The sequence below is a fragment of the Drosophila subpulchrella genome, chromosome 2L (genome assembly GCF_014743375.2).
Source record: "Drosophila subpulchrella strain 33 F10 #4 breed RU33 chromosome 2L, RU_Dsub_v1.1 Primary Assembly, whole genome shotgun sequence".
In the NCBI taxonomy this organism is placed as follows: domain Eukaryota; kingdom Metazoa; phylum Arthropoda; class Insecta; order Diptera; family Drosophilidae; genus Drosophila; species Drosophila subpulchrella.
In genome coordinates, this window is record NC_050610.1 from 13,123,484 (window position 1) to 13,139,441 (window position 15,958).

A 15,958-nucleotide genomic window follows, 5' to 3' on the forward strand; every position below is an offset into this window, starting at 1 on the left:
GGCCGACCGGTTGCGGAGTTAAAGACGGCGCGATCACGCCACGCTGGCGCTGATGTTGCCGGCCGGCTTCGACAGAACCTCCTTTCTTTTCCTATTACAAAAAAAATACATAGAAATACACGCCACTTAATAGCCTGCCTATGCGGTTAAATTCGATTGTTCTTATTTACCAGTAGTTGGGTGTAAAAATATATATAATCCTCCTGTTAGCATAGACTTGGCCGGTGCACACACACTTAACGGAAACCGAACCGCGTGGGTTGTAATTTTCCGTTTGTATTCTAACTACGGCAGCAGCCTTGCGTCCGTTCTCAATCAAAGTTTTAAACGAAGTGAACGAGAACTCTTGACGCGAGAAGTTGGCTGTACGCTGCAGCGTTGCCAAGCACACCTAACGGGATCTTTCCAGATTCTGTTCTCCTTTCTGCCTTCACACGTTTTCGGTGCGCGCGAGAAAGAGAGGCTGTTATGCTGACAGACTATACGTGTAAGCGGGTCAGCTGGACGATATTCGCTGCTCTCTGCTATACTCTGCGTTTAGCTGTTAGACATATGCGAATTTACATGCAAAATGACTTTACTTAGATTTTTCTCAAAAGTTTATACTTCCATTTACGACTGGCCCCCACAAAACCTACAAAAAATATACAATATGGTACTTTTTTGCTTTTACTATGGCATTTAACTAATTAATGTTTCAACAAATTGTTTAAAAAAATTGTGTTTTTATCTAATTATAGTGATTTATTTAACACCATACATCAACACATTTTTAAACAATTTTTGTTCGACTCCAATCTCGAACATAATTAAATTATCCTAAAAGCTGCGTAGAAATCGATGGGCGTGATGAAATTTTTACAAATTAGTTGCCCATCTTTCTCCACTTTCTCTCACCCTCCTTTCTGTGGCGTATAAAAATCACATTTATGCCATTTACCAACAATTTATCTCTGCTGTCAGGCCGCAAACACGGGCTCACACGTTGAGGAATAGGGTCGGCCAGGGTTCACGGGGCAGGAGGGACAAAAGACACCGACGTGGGGCATTTATCATGCAAAAACCCCCAGATAATTTATAACCACCGGCAAATGGACAGGGGCCAAGCCACACCGCACACACACACTCGCCGTAATAATCATTTGCTCATCTTTCAACCGACTTTCCCCACTTTCTCCCATCCAGTTCTCCGCGACGAGTTCCGCCTGGAGCCGCAGAACACACGGATCGCCCAGGGCGATACCGCCCTCCTCGAGTGCGCCGCCCCTCGGGGAATCCCCGAGCCATCGGTCACCTGGAAGAAGGGCGGCCAGAAATTGGATTTGGAGGGCTCGAAGCGAGTACGCATCGTTGACGGCGGCAATTTGGCCATCCAGGATGCCCGGCAGACTGACGAGGGTCAATACCAGTGCATAGCCAAGAATCCAGTCGGGGTGCGCGAGTCCTCGCTGGCCACGCTCAAAGTGCACGGTGAGAGCTTAACCCACTCAAGCAGAAAATAGAAAACATACAACACTATATTTCATATTAAATGGAATTATTTTTATTTTTTTAAGGAAATATTATAGAAAATATTTAATGACGATTTGGTTTTAAATAATGTCTTATAATATTTTTAGCTAAGTATTTTCATATCTCTCTTTAATAATTTTTATAGGTTTTTTTGAAAATGAAAATGAGTTAGGTTAGGTTTTAATTTATATTTATACCCGTTACTCGTAGAGTAAAAGGGTATACTAGATTCGTCGGAAAGTATGTAACAGGCAGAAGGAAGCGTTTCCGACCCCATAAAGTATATATATTCTTGGTCAGGATCACTAGCCGAGTCGATCTAGCCATGTCCGTCTGTCCGTCTGTCCGTCTGTCCGTCTGTCCGTCTGTCCGTCTGTCCGTCTGTCTGTCCGGATGAACGCTGAGATCTTGGAAACTATGAGAGCTAGGCTATTGAGATTTGGCGAGCAGATTCCTGAGCTTCTTACGCAGCGCAAGTTTGTTTCAGTAGAGTGCCACGCCCACTCTAACGCCCACAAACCGCCCAAAACTGTGGCTTCTACAGTTTTGATGCTAGAGTAAAAATTTAAACTGAAATGAATTGTTCTCATCAATACCTATCGATTGACCCAAAAAAAAGTTTGCCACGCCCACTCTAACGCCCACAAACCGCCCACAAACTTCAAAAAATCGTAAATATGAACGCGGATATCTCGGAAAATATCAAAGATAGAGTATTGGGATTTCAGATTTAGATTCCGTAGCCTTGTACGCAGCGCAAGTTTGTTACGCAAATATGCCACGCCCACTCTAACGCCCACAAACCGCCCAAGCCTGTGGCGCTCACAATTTGTATGCTAGATTAAAAATTTTAACTGAAATGTATTGGTCTCGTCAATGCCTATCGATTGATCCAAAAAAAATTTGCCACGCCTACCCTAACGCCCACAATGCTTAAATCTGTCTTCCGCCGGTAGGTGGCGCATTTAAATCTCGCTTTGCTGCTTGCATATCTCCATTTCCCTTTGGTCCCTTTAGCTGAGTAACGGGTATCTGATAGTCGAGGTACTCGACTATAGCGTTCTTCCTTGTTTTATTTATATTTCTTGCAAAGCTTATAAAAGCTTATAAGACCCTTTTGCCTTCATGGGTTAGTGGTTAGAAAAAGGCCCTTGGCCACCAACCACTCCAAGCACCTCCAATCAATGTGTCATGTCCAATTTGCTAGAATGTGACTAGGGTTGGGTCGCTGGGCTAAGAGGTCTTATTGGTTTGAGGTTTTTTGATTAAATTGCCGCTTATCATTTTCCCTGCTGGCTATTTCCATTGCAGTCAAGCCGTACATCATCCGGGGGCCCCACGATCAAACGGTTTTGGAGGGAGCCTCGGTGACCTTTCCCTGTCGAGTGGGTGGTGACCCCATGCCGGATGTTCTGTGGCTAAGGACTGCCTCGGGCGGTAATATGCCATTGGGTAAGTTAATCTATTCCATTATCATTTAAAATAATATTAATATTTTGCTGCTAAAATATATTTCTTAAAGATCGCGTGAGTGTGCTGGAGGATCGAAGTCTAAGACTAGAGAGGGTCACCATTGCCGATGAGGGTGAATACAGCTGTGAGGCGGACAATGTTGTGGGAGCCATTACTGCAATGGGTACTCTCACTGTTTACGGTAAGTTTCTTTTGGGGAAATCCGAAAAATACATTATAGACAACCGCTAGTTGGGCACTTTTAGCTAATTAGTCTACCCATGCTCCTCCACCCCGCACACTCACACTGTAGCCCCCCCGAAATTCATCCAACGTCCTGCGAGCAAATCCGTGGAACTGGGCGCCGATACATCCTTCGAATGCCGAGCCACTGGCAATCCAAAGCCAACCATCTTTTGGACCATCAAGAATAACAGTACACTGATATTTCCCGGAGCCCCGCCCTTGGATCGATTTCACAGTCTGAACACCGAAGAAGGTCACTCTATTCTCACTCTGACCAGATTTCAAAGAACAGACAAGGATCTGGTCATACTGTGTAATGCCATGAATGAAGTGGCCAGCATTACTTCAAGGGTTCAACTCAGCTTGGACTCGCAAGAAGATCGTCCACCACCGATTATAATATCGGGTCCGGTAAATCAAACGCTGCCCATTAAATCGCTGGCCACACTTCAGTGCAAGGCTATAGGTCTGCCGAGTCCTACGATATCATGGTATCGTGATGGAATACCTGTGCAGCCCAGTTCCAAGTTGAATATCACAACATCTGGGGATTTGATCATATCAGACCTCGATCGTCAGCAGGATCAGGGATTGTACACATGTGTGGCCAGCTCAAGGGCTGGTAAATCCACTTGGAGTGGTTTCCTAAGGATAGAGTTGCCCACCAATCCGAATATAAAGTTTTACAGAGCCCCCGAGCAGAATAAATGTCCCACTGCCCCGGGACAACCGAAAATTCTGAATGCCACCGCCTCGGCCTTGACAATTGTTTGGCCCACCAGTGATAAGGCGGGAGCTTCTTCATTTTTGGGATATAGTGTGGAAATGTATTGCACAAATCAGAGCAAAACCTGGATACCCATAGCATCGCGATTAAGTGAACCGATTTTCACGGTGGAAAGTTTAACCCATGGAGCAGCTTACATGTTCATAGTTCGGGCGGAAAACTCTCTGGGCTTCTCACCACCCTCACCCATTTCGGAACCCATAACAGCGGGAAAACTCGTGGGTGTTAGGGATGGTAGTGAAAACTCTGGAACCTCACAACTACTTCTCAGCGATGTGGAAACCCTGCTGCAAGCAAACGATGTGGTGGAGTTACTGGAGGCAAATGCTAGTGACTCGACGACCGCTCGACTTTCTTGGGACATAGACAGTGGGCAGTACATCGAGGGTTTCTATCTTTATGCCCGAGAACTCCACTCCACCGAATACAAAATGGTTACACTGCTCAACAAGGGTCAGGGACTCAGTTCCTGTACGGTGCCTGGATTGGCAAAAGCGTCTACATACGAGTTTTTTCTTGTGCCATTTTACAAGAGCATCGTAGGAAAGCCCTCGAATTCGCGACGCATGAGAACCCTGGAAGATGGTAAGGCTCTAGATATACCATCCGCTGTTCGTTATTAATTGTAATTGTTTAATAAAATATATTGTTAGGATTTTTTTTAAATTTAACTTGCTAACTTTTATTAATTTGACTTTAATTTCGTTCATAGTACCGGAGGCCCCACCTTATGGCATGGAAGCCATCCAATTTAATCGCACCTCGGTCTTTTTGAAATGGTTACCACCGCAACCAAATCGGACTCGCAATGGTTAGTATTAAGTAATCTACTTATATGATCAAAAATGTCTTGACTATAAGCCCTTTAAACGTAAAGTTCAAAAATAAGTTGTTAAAGTATGAAAAGGGATTATAGATGTTCGTCCTGATAGACAGACCCTTTCCGTATAAAATCCCTAGAGCTTTCCGATTCCCTCATAAGTTGACCGCCAGTCAGGTCCTTTGTGCAAATACCTCTGCTAGGACGACTCGTTTCGGATGAATTCTCAGCTCTTTTGTTTACATTTAATTTCATTTTCTCTCTGTCCAACCGCCCCAAAATTCTCCAATGAACAGGCATCCTCACCAGCTACAATGTGGTCGTCAAAGGCCTGGACGTGCACAATACGACGCGGATATTCAAAAATATGACCATAGATGCGGCCACGCCCACCCTCCTCTTGGCCAACCTCACCACGGGAGTCACCTACTACATCGCAGTGGCGGCTGCCACAAGGGTGGGAGTCGGACCCTTCAGCAAGCCGGCCGTCCTCCGCATCGATGCACGCACCCAATCCCTGGACACCGGCTACACGAGGTGAGTGGTGTGCACTGGGAGAAAAAAGCACTACCTTAACATAAATAAGTTCATTTTTAGTTTAAAACAATTTTATTGTTTAAATTTTTTAAGGTAATTAGGTAGTGTTATGTTTGAAAACTACTTTACATCTTCTTAGAATTTGTAAACATATGTTTTCTTTGTTATATTTACAAATCAGAAATAACGCTTTACGTTATTATTTTATTCTTGTTATTTAGGTGTTTTTATTTTAATTTAAAGAAGCCAAAATCTTGCATTCAAAACATTTGTCTTTAATTTTTTTTTTAAAGATTTTGAACTATTTTTAATATATACATTGATTGGACCAGTGTTAAAGTTCTATATAATATTTATCTACTTTTTCATTTAAAAATATATTTTGCATAACTTTTTCGAAAAGTTTTAAAGAAAAAGTCATCTTTTATAAAACTTATTGTATGCTTTAATAATATTTTAGTTTTATTCTTACGGCTTAAGGTACAAATTTATTTTATAACACAATTTTCGTTGAGTGTAACTCCCTTTTGTGTGAGCGTTGTGGGTGTCGGGCATTGTGGAGCTGCTCATTTGACTGCCAAGTGTCGCATCGAGGTCCCCATCAATCCATTAACGGCCAACGACAATGGCCAACGACTTTTGCGACCATTAAACTAAGCCTCCGCCCGGGCACGTACAAATACAAATACAAATAGAAGGCTCCATCCTCCGATAGCCGTTCTCATTCCGGGTTCTTTATTGTGTTGTCTATTGCAGATATCCCATCAGTCGTGATATTGCCGATGACTTTTTAACACAGACCTGGTTTATCGTCCTGCTGGGCTCCATCATTGCCATAATTGTGTTTCTATTGGGCGCATTGGTTCTATTCAAGCGCTATCAATTTATCAAGCAGACCTCGCTGGGCAGTTTACATGGTGAGTGAACTTTAATTTAAATTTATACTTATTTTCCCTTTTGTGCAGTTCCTTTTTTTTCGGGGAGGGAGCTTGGTAATTGCCTGTTCTTTTTTGTGTAAGGATTTATGGGTGAATTGAAGTTTAATTTAGTCAAGCAATTGGGGATGTTTGGGATAATGTTTATAGTATTTAAGGTTTTTGAAGCTTAAAAACTGTGTACATTCCACAATGGAAAGGCTGTTATTTCAGTAATTGGAGGAAGTCGTTTTTGAAAAGTATAAACTAATGTCTTAAAACAAAAAATCTATATATAAAGTGCATCCTTAAGAAATAAAACCATCTTCATTCCGAATTTATTTCCCTGCATTTTACCCTAGTGCCACTTCATCTGGAAGTACCCCCCATTTTTATAGGACAATCTCCTTTCCACTCTTGGACATGCGAACATTTTGCTCAAGCTCCTCCTCTGCGTAATCTTTGATTTATGACTTGAGCATTTATGGCCGGTCTCAATTAGGTTGCCATTTTGTAAGCCACAATAACTGCAGACATCGAGACACGCACTCATAACATTGTAAAGACCGGAGGAACCAAAAAAACCGAGGGTAATAATCTTTGGCAGTAAGCCACAGCGCCAAGGTTAAACCGACTATAAAAAGATAAACATGCCACGATAACTAGAGCAAAAGTGGGGGAGTCTTTAGGGTAGAAAAAGAACCCTAAAGAAAATGCTGTGGTGTATTGTATAAGAACGACAAAACCTCACGTGAAAATCACATCAATTGTCTGACTGAAGAACTCTAAATATAGTTAGAAAACATAACATTTCAGCAGGATGTCGTGAGCTATAAATACCCTATAAAGTTTGGTAGGTGGACTTATAAAATATATAGCTATAACATCCTAAGTTGTTTGGGGTAGAGAGTAATTTAATACCAACAAAAAATATTTATAATATAAGAACTACTATAAGTCAATACAGGTTTACTTATATTCTTGGAAAAATTTTATGTATAAATTCACGGACAGAGTTCCGGACAGATTACGGAGATTCCAACGAAATAATACAATAAAAGAAGTACATATATAGTGAAGGTAATCAGGGTATAGATCTTTTCTGAAACCAAATGTTTACTTACTCGTCCAACCCATCTACTTTAACAACTGCAGGGCATTCACAAACCCGTTGGAAAGGGGCGTGCAAAAGCTTTTGCCAATTGAATATAAAAAGTAATTTCCGTCTTTTATTATTTGCACGTTACTGCGAAAGCAAACTGAGCGCAAAACCCCGGGCGGCGAGTTCTCCGTTTTAGTTTTAACGAGCCGTAATCATTGCCAGCCCACACATAGAAGCCATTTCGATATATTCAGTCTCCTGTAAACCCATATATATTTTGCTTTTTATTTCAGGCAATCACGCAATCGGAACCGTGCGAAAGTTTCCGACATTGCCGCTAAATGGAGGCGGAGCCGTCGGTGCCGTTGGCTCAAATTCGACAGCCGCAACTGGGCAAAATGGCCTGTGGATCGATCCCACCGGCGGCGTTTGGCGACAGGGTGCGGGAAATGGCAATGGGAACCCGGGTGGAGCGGGGGCAAACGGCTCATGTACGACAAAGGAGCAACTTCCGGGATACGCACAGGCCACCGCCCAGCAGGGACAACAGCCGACGCTGCTGCCCGATTACGAGAGGTGAGTTCTAGGGCTGTTTATCTGCTCAGGAAGTTGCCTTAATATCCTGTCCACGCCTCGCTGACTGTTTAATTACAATAAAAAATTGGCGAGCAGAAGGCTTCAATTGGTAAAGGTTTAAAGTGAGGAACTTACACTCGGAAAACAGGAACTGAAAATGGATACAAATGTAAATGGGTTTGAAATCTCTAAAGATATGCCTAAAAGTATGCAATGGATAAATGCCAAATAACGAAATTACATTTTTCATAGCATACTTTTAGGTATGTTATAAGGATTTTTAAAACCAAAGCATAAAAATCTATTATTTTTCTAGAGCGACAATTTTTAATAATTTATCTTCTATTATGTTTAATGTAAATGAATTTATTTTGTTTTTATAACCAATTGATACGTGGCAAATAATGAAATTACATTTTTCATAGGATACTTGTAGGTATTTATTAAGGTTTTTCGAACCTAAGCATTAAAATCAATTTTTTTCTTGAATGATAATTTTTAATAATTTATCTCTTATTATTTAAAGCAAATGTTAATTTATTTTGTTTTTACTTCCTAAACGTTTATTTTTTATATAAATGGATATTTTTTGATTTCTGCATTGCTAAAATTTGTCTTCGTGTAATAACGAAAGCACTACTCTTGGTGCAAGTAAAAGATCCATGGCACTATTTACGAGCCGAGTCGTAAAAAATATTTTGTGGAGCTGCAACCGCTGCCTCCATAAAGATTCCCCAACCAAAACCGAGCCACCCTCAAAGTGGAAAGCCCGAACCCTCTTCTCCAGCCAAAAACCACCGCAACAACAACAAACGCCATTAAATTGTTACACTTGAACGGGTTTTACTTTGGGCCATGGTAACTTGCCCCAACCACGAAATAAATGTTTACGTTGGCAGGAAGGAGCACTGCAGCCGTTATTTAATTTCCATATACGCAATTCATTCATATTTCCTCGGGTTGTTTTATCTCCCTGTTTTCTTTGGGAGCTCCTGTATTTTTTTATGGCGTTTCCTTTAAAGGCTAATGAATTTTCCTTCGAGGGAAATGCATTACAGATGGACGGGTTTTTAATCTTCTTTAATTTGGGTTAAAAGTAAAGATGGATTTTAGCCAAAGGAAAAATACCTTCCTGAACACATTTTTAAATTAAATTCTTAATGTCTTAATCTGGCTACTTGTCAGCTCTAATCAATAACTAACACCCAAGCTTGTTTCTTTCAAAACTTAGCCCTCAAATTTGTCAATTCTTAACAACATCGAAGTGGATTAAACTGTCAGTAAATTCTGAGAAACTCTTAAACTTTTCAATTACTATATAAAATTGTGACTTTCAACTAAATAAATCTTTCTCAGTTAGTCAAATGGTTCTTGAAAATTCGGAGGAAAGTTTTGATGAAAATTCTCGCTTAATCGCTTTAATTCCATTGAGCCTAATCCCAGGGCCAAGCTGCCCGTTTTTACTTGCCCATCTCAAGGACTTTCTTTTTACTTCTTACTTAGGAATTTATATAGAAAAACAAATTTTTCTTTGTGTTTTCCTTGCTTTTCCTTAAAGCTTAATGTATTGTTGCGGCAACAATAATAAAACAAAAGCAGTAATGCAAAAAAAAGAAAAATAAAACAAAAATCCAAACAAGAGGCAATAAAAAAGTGGCAACTGCTGGCGACATATTTCTGTTGCGTTCTTTTTGCACCTGTCTCACTCTTTCAAGGCGGAAAACTTTCGCGTATTTATTTGCGGCATTTTACGCATTTATTTGTTTAGACTTCCTTTCTGCGTTCTCTGAATGAAATAACCGCCCACCTTTAACCCTCACCCCTCGCTTTCCACTTCACTTGCAATTTGGAACATTTCCCCCGGAAAAACCCCCTCCCCCGGGAAAATTCTCCACCCCTCTAATACCGTTGCCACTTCCGTTACGCGATTTTCATTATTTCCGTTTCAATTTTTCCGTTGTATTCCTTCGAACCGAACTTTTCCTTCTGCTGCTCACTTTTAACAACATTGTAAAGTCGTAAAAAGTATAACATAAGCACTGGCATACCCAAACAGGATCTTCTTTTATTCTCCTTGTTTACATAAACACTCCCACCCCAAAAAGTCCCTGTTGAAACACGTGCGTCATTACCTAAAATTTCCAATTAAAATATTTAATTTCTTTCGCGGGTTGTTGTCTGATTCGAGGAGTTTTTAACAACCACCCCCACGGAAAAAACGCAATTTTCGCCACTAAATTTACAATTAAAAATTGATAGTCCTCGGGGAAGAAACGCAAACTCTTCAGATCTGCATATTTCCATATTCCCCCAGTGTCCTTAAGGCCGCAGCTTAATAGCTGGACAAAATTCAGATTACTTGGCATATTCTCTAACGGAATGTGCTTTTTAATTGGGTCAGCGGAATTGGTTTAAGTGATATGGGACTTGGACTTAATAGGGAAATTATAACTTTTAAAAAAAATAACGTTATGTTTTTCCATCTCTGATAAAAACTGATCAAAAGACCTTCTTGAATTTTGGTAAAAATAAAGTACAAGAAAACGAAATACCTATTCTATTTTTAGTAAACACATGTCCAATTAAAAACCAACACCAATTCTAGACACGATGTTTTAATTTTTGCTTTTGCAATTTTATTCCTCCTCTCTGGTTAGTTTTTAAACTATTCAAACCACCATGAAATGGCCGAAACTATTCGCATTTTCCAGCGCCCACACTCCACGCCCCACTAGCATTTCAGTAAATTTTTACGAGAACTCATTGGGAAAAAGCAAAGCGATAGATAAGCATTATCTCATTAGCTAATTAGTGCGCAAAAATTTGTGCAATAAAAAAGTTTTTCTCGCTGCTTTTTCCACTGTCTCGGGGAACGTTAATTTTTTGTGTTCCTGCCAACACATGGATAAAAGTTTGATTTGAATGGGAGTCCAGCTTTTTTCCCATTTCCCTTGGTTTTGATTCCTTCTCGACATTTTCCTACTTTTGCTCCATTTTATTTCCAATCCTCCGCAGGAATTCTACTCACTCTAATTACAAAGTTGAAATGCTAATGGGGAGAAATTTCGTATTGTATTTGCTATATTTAAGCAAATTGCAATTGCTACGGTTGAGGAAGTTATGGGGGCATACAAAGGGAAATTGCAACAAAATTTTTAATGAGTAGGTGTGAGATGGGAACAATTTCCGGAGTTGCATTCACTGCCTAACAAAAGCAATTTCCTCCCATCAACAACATCGAATGATTTATGGAATCGCTGATGTGAGTCCCAGACAAGCATAAATACACAGAAAATTATTCACACTGCTCAAAATAAGTGGTCTTCTATGAAGAAAAAATTATTATATATATATTTTGGCAAAATTCATTGATAAAAACATAATGCATAGCATTATTTATAATCACCTTTTGCTGTTCAAATATCAAAATGAATATGGGAATATGGCTAAAAAAAATATTCGACTTGTATATCAAGGCCAAAGATTTTTTTTCTATAAACTAAAATATTTTTTTAAGCCAAAGAAAATATTTTTTAAGTAAAGTAAGTTTACTTAATCAAAGATACATGTTTCTAAAAATGGAAACAACATGAATATTTTTTGGGTGCACTAATGAATACTCTTTTATCAACTCATATTTCTGTACAGAATCAATTTTCAACTGGAAAATATTCCCCTTCTCCTCTAATTTCAGACTGTCGCCGCTGAATATGCCCGATTATGCGGAAGTCGCCTGCTCCACATTCAAGAGTCCCACCCGCGGAGCACCACCTGGCATGGGTGGCCAGTCGGCCTCCCTGTACGACAGCTGCGGGGCCTATGCCACCACCAATGTGGTGGCCAATGTGAAGCTCTACCAGAAGCGCTATGCGTCAAAACCGAACCAGAACAGCGCCAGCAACAACAACAATCTGCAGGGCGGTGATTACCAATCGACTGGGATGTATTCCGCACCACCGAGTGCCCACTATGGATGCCTGGAGCCCAAGCAACAACAGCAGCCAAATCTGATGACAACCTCGACGGCAAGTACGGCCATTTTGACAGCCTCGCCGGCCAAGGTGAAAAAGATCAATATAACCGAGAATCAAATGGATCAATTGGAGGGCAAATCGGAGCGTACGAATCCGTTTAATCAACAGCAGCAGTTACTCTTGGCCAGCAATGCCTTGAAACAGGGTCTGGGCGCCTATGCGAATACCACTTTGGCTGCCCAAATGGCCAGTGGTGGTGGGGCAGGAACCCTGAGGCGCCAGCGACAGCCCAAAACGCTTTACAAAAGCGAGAATAATATATTGGGAAAATCGAATTTGAGGCAGAGTAATATGAATACGAATGCAAATACAAATGGTTCTAGCAATGGACCCATGGACTTTCTAACCGGAGGTCCACCATCGGAGGGTGGAGATTTCTCTGGTTTGGGTCTCTGCAATTCCACCAATCAACTGCTCAACGATTGGGCCTCCAGTGCCTCGATCGCAGCTCCCGGGGACTATCATTTTGGCAGCAAGCAACCTAGCAAACAGCATCTCTATGTGAAGGCCAAGGATGGCACTTGGTCAGCGGTCAGTTCGGATGCCTATCAATCCTTCAAGCACCAGCAGCAACATCATCCCTTCCTGGCCGGAGGATCAGGTGACAACAACAAGTCCTTAGCTAGTGTAAACAGCTTAGCTGGCGATAGCAAATTCCTCAGTAGTTTTGGCTCTAGTGCCAATGTCTAAGCCCTAGCTTAGAAATCAACTTAAAAGCTTGGGTCAATCGAAAAGTGCTCAATAAGTTAGAGGATTCCCGAATGGATTGTATTATGGTAATAAGTGGTAGGCATATATCAGTTGGCAGGTGGAAGTTGGGTTGTGGAACGTTGTGAGGGTTGGTGGGGTATGAAAGTCTTTCAAACTTTTCTATTTTACTCAGTATTTTATGACTCACTTTTGTTTATAACAATCCACGATCTATATATCCCATAGATCGGTATACATAAAAGCTAGACCCTTTCTCCCCTATCTCCTTAAAAACCAACCTATAGCTCTATTAGACTTCCACCTACCAAAAGAAAATCCCCAAACCGAAAAACAACAACGAAATGTGTGTAAAGAAATACAGAAAAACCCCGGAAAGATTGGCTTGTAAATAAATTTGCCCTAACTATATCCTATATATAAAACCGTAACCCCTAAAGCATTTAGATTATTGCATTTGGAGCAAGCAAAAAATATTATTAATTTTCTCAAGAAACCAGAAACCATCTCAAAATAGCACAGACGTAGTTCAAGTAAGTACAGCAAGAGAAATCTTTAAAAGTTAGTAGCAAAACCCTATGAAGTTTTGCCGAAAGTGTTCCCACAGATAAGAAAACCAATGTTAAAGCCAAAACGAGAATACCCAACCCTAACGAGAAAAAATTACTTAGAGTTATATAAACATAGCACGATGCAATTAGTTGTGTGTTGGTAAAATTATAAAAAACTCACCTCCCGCAAGAAAAGCTAAGTAAATGCTAATAATAAGGCTGTTAAATGTAAAATATCATAAACGATTGAGGAATGAATGACTAAATCTACATTTAAACCATGTAATTAAAGCATTAAAATGTAATTAACTGACACTAGATTTAGTTTGAATAGCTAAAAACGGGAAACCGCAAAGAGAGAAAAGCGAAAGTGGAAGGATTACAGCAAATATGGGGATTTAGCTGGAAAAAATGAGGAAATAAAATAAACTAATCAATTAATTGATAAATTATGCAATGAGAAAACCTAAAAATAAAGATTAAAATTATGAAAAGCAACCAATTTCTGGCTATATATAGTGCGTTTCGTAATGGTAAGCCACGATTTCTTATAATTACGAAACGCCCTAGCTGGCATTTATTCATTTTTTACTATTCGAGGGGGATAAATACATATATATTTAAAATCTTAATTTTCTTATGCATTTTGTTTAGTTTTTTACCCATTTTAGATGGTAAGCAATACATATTTTTGTGCTGTCTATAAATATAGGCTTATAGTTCTAGTAAAGCAAGTAAAGCTCCTGCTAAATGTTTTACCCATTCCCAAATTATAGTTATGAATCGTACTCTACTTAGCCGCACAGCGAAATTTTTGTGGGCAAATCCGCTCTAATGTGTGCGAAAATTTTCCATTTTCAGCGAGGACTATTTGGCGTCGACACAGTTGTGCCTACATGGTTCTGGACAATTCGATGGATTTTGTGATTTGAATTCATTTGCTGGTCGTGGGTGGAAATTTCAGGTAAACCCAACTATGCTGCGGCCTGCCCACAAAACTTCCGACTGATTCCCGGGCAGAGGGCGAGTTTCCATCGCTGACTAGCTAATTAATTATGCACTTTGTTCGCCCGCCCCAAATCCCAATTTGTCCTACAAAATCATTAATGTAGGGATCCCTAATGAGACATTGTCCATTTTTCCCCCGGAACCTCGGCATTTACCATCCGTTAACTATAAAACATTTGCAATTGCAAATTCATGATAAACAAAATTATTTCAGTTTCCTGGCTCGTTTTGTTTATTATTGATTTTTTGTTGTTCGTTTTTGGATTGCTGGCATTGTTTCAAATTGTTATTGACAGTTTATGTATGTCTGGTTTGGTTGTCCAAACTCAGGCTCTTTGAAATTGCAACAAAACTATGCATTGAAAAAATAATATAAAAATGTTTGCATGGAGAGAAGTCAAATGAAATGAAAATCAATTCGATTAAATGAAGCGTAATAACACTGAACTTTTTATTTTAATATTTAGTTCCATAAGATAGCTGGAATTATTATTAAATACATGAATTTTAAGCAGTAATAAGATGCATGCTATTAAATAAAGCTGTCAGTAAGCATTAAAACTAACTATGATTTCAAATACGGTGGTGAGCAGTGTGTTTTTAATTTAAATTGAATTAAATTTATTTATTTATTATGAGAGGTGTTGTGATTTAAGGAAGTATTCAAATGGAAAGTTTATTTTGTTTTATATTATTAAAGGTTATTTCTTTTTCCTTATGAACTTTAAATTTTTAGTTGGTGGAAAACTATAGGCTATTCCCCAAATAAGCCCATTTAAAATCCCTCACTTTGTTTCCTATTTTCCTGGCAAATTGGGATCTTTAACTGCACTACCAGCTTATTACCCTTGGCTGAACTTTAAGCTTTTGCCGCTCGAGCAACACCAGCTGCAGTCAATGCCCAGGCTAATGTATCAGTGACCAGGCCCACACCATTAGCTTCGACACCCCCAAATGAATGCCCACTGATATACCCACCCGACTTCCCCATTGTATCCCCAAACTGAAACTACAAATAGCCTTAGTGTCCGAAACACTCGCTACCGATAGCCACTGGCCAGGCCGATAAATAAGCCCAAATTTATCATGAACATGGAGCACACACAGGGATAGAAGGTCTCGGGACTGTCCCATATATCGTGGGACTATAATAGCAATGGCAGCCTCATAATTTTTGGCACCAAATTGCCCGATAGGCGTTGAAGCGTTCAATTGAATGCCGTCTAGCCGAAGACCTTTTTCTAGTCCATGGCCATGTCCATCCACGCCCACTGCCACCCAACAACTATTGTATAATCAAAACTAATGGTCTATAAAGAATCAATTCGCAATTTGTTTAGCCAGCTGCTGCCCGATTCGAGCCGAGGACACGAGCAAACAGGACAATGAAACAGGATAATGCTGCAAAACGCTCTCTTCCATTTCGCCAACTGAAAAGTTTCCATTTCCCTTCGATTTCCCCCGATTTTCCCCCGCTTTTCCAGCCCTTTGTGCGTGTAACACATGTGACAAATAAAATTTAAATGCATTTTGTAAATAATTTTATATTGAAACTTGTTATTGTTGCGGGGTATCAATATGTGTGGGCTTACAGTAAGTATCATAACTTTAGGTAGGGTGTGCTGTTCATGTGATTACGGAATTTAAATGGTTGGAGATGTTGAACTATATTTTAAAGCTGTTGGTCTGTAAATACACTCTGCAAATAGAT

At 40.0% G+C, this 15,958-nt stretch overlaps 1 protein-coding gene across 4 annotated transcripts in view; it reads left to right on the top strand.

The window, feature by feature from the left end:
• The window catches only part of LOC119547725 (roundabout homolog 2), a 48,791-nt gene extending 33,072 nt beyond the window's left edge, over positions 1–15,719 (top strand). Inside the window, exons 4-14 of one of the 4 annotated variants that reach the window (XM_037854706.1) lie at positions 1,186–1,470; positions 2,824–2,964; positions 3,035–3,166; positions 3,278–4,582; positions 4,710–4,808; positions 5,114–5,354; positions 6,111–6,271; positions 7,664–7,946; positions 11,641–12,581; positions 14,101–14,203; positions 15,588–15,719. In XM_037854706.1, the coding sequence (XP_037710634.1) occupies positions 1,186–1,470; positions 2,824–2,964; positions 3,035–3,166; positions 3,278–4,582; positions 4,710–4,808; positions 5,114–5,354; positions 6,111–6,271; positions 7,664–7,946; positions 11,641–12,581; positions 14,101–14,171 (3,659 nt within the window). In that variant the 3' untranslated portion in view covers positions 14,172–14,203; positions 15,588–15,719. Of the gene's footprint in view, positions 1–1,185; positions 1,471–2,823; positions 2,965–3,034; positions 3,167–3,277; positions 4,583–4,709; positions 4,809–5,113; positions 5,355–6,110; positions 6,272–7,663; positions 7,947–11,640; positions 13,738–14,100 lie in introns of those variants that run through there. The other 3 variants (XM_037854705.1, XM_037854704.1, XM_037854707.1) reach the window with 3 other exon arrangements.
• The last annotated feature ends 239 nt before the right edge of the window (positions 15,720–15,958 follow it).